Consider the following 2,284-nt stretch of genomic DNA (forward strand, 5'->3'; position numbering starts at 1 on the left):
GAGACAAACTTGAGCAAGCCGTGCGAGTACGCCATATTTGCTGAAAGTTTATGTACAGCCCAACGAGTGACCAATGGAACGTGCGAGTGCATGCGCGCACTCACGAGTTAAAAAGTCTAAAAACGTCATTTAGAAATGCACAGTGATCTACGTTGTTTGATCTATTCCAGGATTATTCCAACTCGGTCAACTTGTACAATGTGGCCTAACAATCCCGGAACTGAGTTGGTGCCAAAGTGTGCTCTCGTTCTCTACAAAACTCTGAATTTGATCATTTCATATCCTTGTTTTGCAGAATACGTCTAACATACAACGTGTTTTGTCGATTGGCAGTCAGACTCGAGTCAGACGTTGTTGTTTTCTGCGCCCTGGTGACATTGGCGAGATTTTTGAATCACGTTTACGGCAAACGGCAAACGTGAGATTTGCAGCGTTTATATTTTCTTGAAACAAGATGCCTGCTATACTGGCATTACGCGTGATGCTGGGGCTGATTCATTTATTCCAACTGTATGCTTCGCCGATTGATAAACTTATCCTTGCTAATGGAATAGTTTGAGTCACGACGATCGCGTTACGTTGTTTTCCGTGTGTCACGCGACTCAGACTATCAGCGGAAATTTGTCAAATTCCATTACGATAACGTAAGCTTCTCAATGACCTCTTTTCTGTCTCGCGTCGTGGCCTAAGACTGTCAAACAAAGCACGATTCCTTCACTAAGAACTCACCAATTTCCACCGTTTTACGTGTCGGGTGCTTCTTAGAAGTTATTCTTTCGATTTACCGCTTCAAAATGGTGAAATTTCCCTTTGAAAACGGCACACTTGAGTCCAGAATATGTTAAAACAATATGGCGCGACTTAATCCGTCTTTAATAAATATATCAAATGATGCATTGACGTCACACAGGTAGGGGTGAGTGGGTCCCCTCCCTCGCGATATAAGCGACAAGAATGGATTTTGATTGGCCTGCTGTTGTTGAAGACAATCAGAACAATACATCCCGAGTAGGAGAGGGGAGAGTTTAATGAATAAACAAGATGCCTGCTATACTGGCATTACGCGAGATGCTGGGGCTGATTCATTTATTCCAACTGTATGCTTCGCCGATTGATAAAACTATCCTTGCTAATGGAATAGTTTGAGTCACGACGATCGCGTTACGTTGTTTTCCGTGTGTTACGCGACTCAGACTATCAGCGGAAATTTGTCAAATTCCATTACGATAACGTAAGCTTCTCAATGACCTCTTTTCAGTCTCGCGTCGTGGTCTAAGACTGTCAAACAAAGCACGATTCCTTCACTAAGAACTCACCAATTTCCACCGTTTTACGTGTCGGGTGCTTCTTAGAAGTTATTCTTTCGATTTGCCGCTTCAAAATGGTGAAATTTCCCTTTGAAAACGGCACACTTGAGTCCAGAACATGTTAAAACAATATGGCGCGACTTAATCCGTCTTTAATAAATATATCAAATGATGCATTGACGTCACACAGGTAGGGGTGGGTGGGTCCCCTCCCTCACGATATAAGCGACAAGAATGGATTTTGATTGGCCTGCTTTTGTTGAAGACAATCAAAACAATACATCCCGAGTAGGAGAGGGGAGAGTTTAATGAATAAATTAATGTACCGATTTGTGTATACGACGAAGAAAAAAAAAAAGAAATCGACCCGTTTTAAGACACGGTATGCCCCCTCAGGGCATCCCGCGTAATTAATGTACCGATTTGTGACTACGAGGAAGAAAAAAAAGAAATCGACCCGTTTTTAGACACGGTATGCCCCTTCAGGGCATCCCGCGTAAAAATTAAATACATAAATGAGAATTCCGACCTTTCGTGATAAACCTGGAAACAGCGAGCATATGGTCACGTGGTTATTTCTGCCGTTTGCCGTAAACGTTATTTTTAATATAATCTCTCTATTCACGAGTCACTCCCTTGGCTGAACTAAACACGTAAAGTTATTTTCTTAAGCATACCTTCTGGGCCAACATTTTCCTTCTTGTGCGAGTGATTCTTTGCCCTCTCTGACCCAGTCCACCGCTGTATAGGCAAACAAAATGGCGACGACGAAAGGTTCTGCGTTGCCTTGCTACAAATCTACCAGACTATGTCTTTTACACTGTTGACATGCTACGTCGTGGACTCATGGCAACTCTAGAGTCCTTGAATTTCAATAATTTGGCTCTTCGCTCTCTTCCAGTCGACAAAAACGCCCAAAATGTTGTGAGGCAAGTCGAGGGTGCTTGCTTCACTCTTGTTGAACCAACACCGGTTAC

At 42.9% G+C, this 2,284-nt stretch overlaps 1 protein-coding gene across 2 annotated transcripts in view; it reads left to right on the plus strand.

The window, feature by feature from the left end:
• Positions 1 to 2,045: 2,045 nt before the first annotated feature.
• The window catches only part of LOC146457645 (protein adenylyltransferase SelO, mitochondrial-like), a 52,200-nt gene continuing 51,961 nt past the window's right edge, over positions 2,046 to 2,284 (plus strand). The window contains exon 1 of one of the 2 annotated variants that reach the window (XM_085091602.1): positions 2,046 to 2,284. This exon is cut by the window's right edge and continues 195 nt beyond it. In XM_085091602.1, coding sequence (XP_084947728.1) covers positions 2,136 to 2,284 — 149 coding nt within the window. In that variant the 5' untranslated portion in view covers positions 2,046 to 2,135. The other variant, XM_085091603.1, reaches the window with a different exon arrangement.

The sequence above is a fragment of the Pavona decussata genome, unplaced genomic scaffold (assembly GCF_977016875.1).
Source record: "Pavona decussata unplaced genomic scaffold, jaPavDecu1.1 SCAFFOLD_238, whole genome shotgun sequence".
Classification (NCBI taxonomy): Eukaryota; Metazoa; Cnidaria; class Anthozoa; order Scleractinia; family Agariciidae; genus Pavona; species Pavona decussata.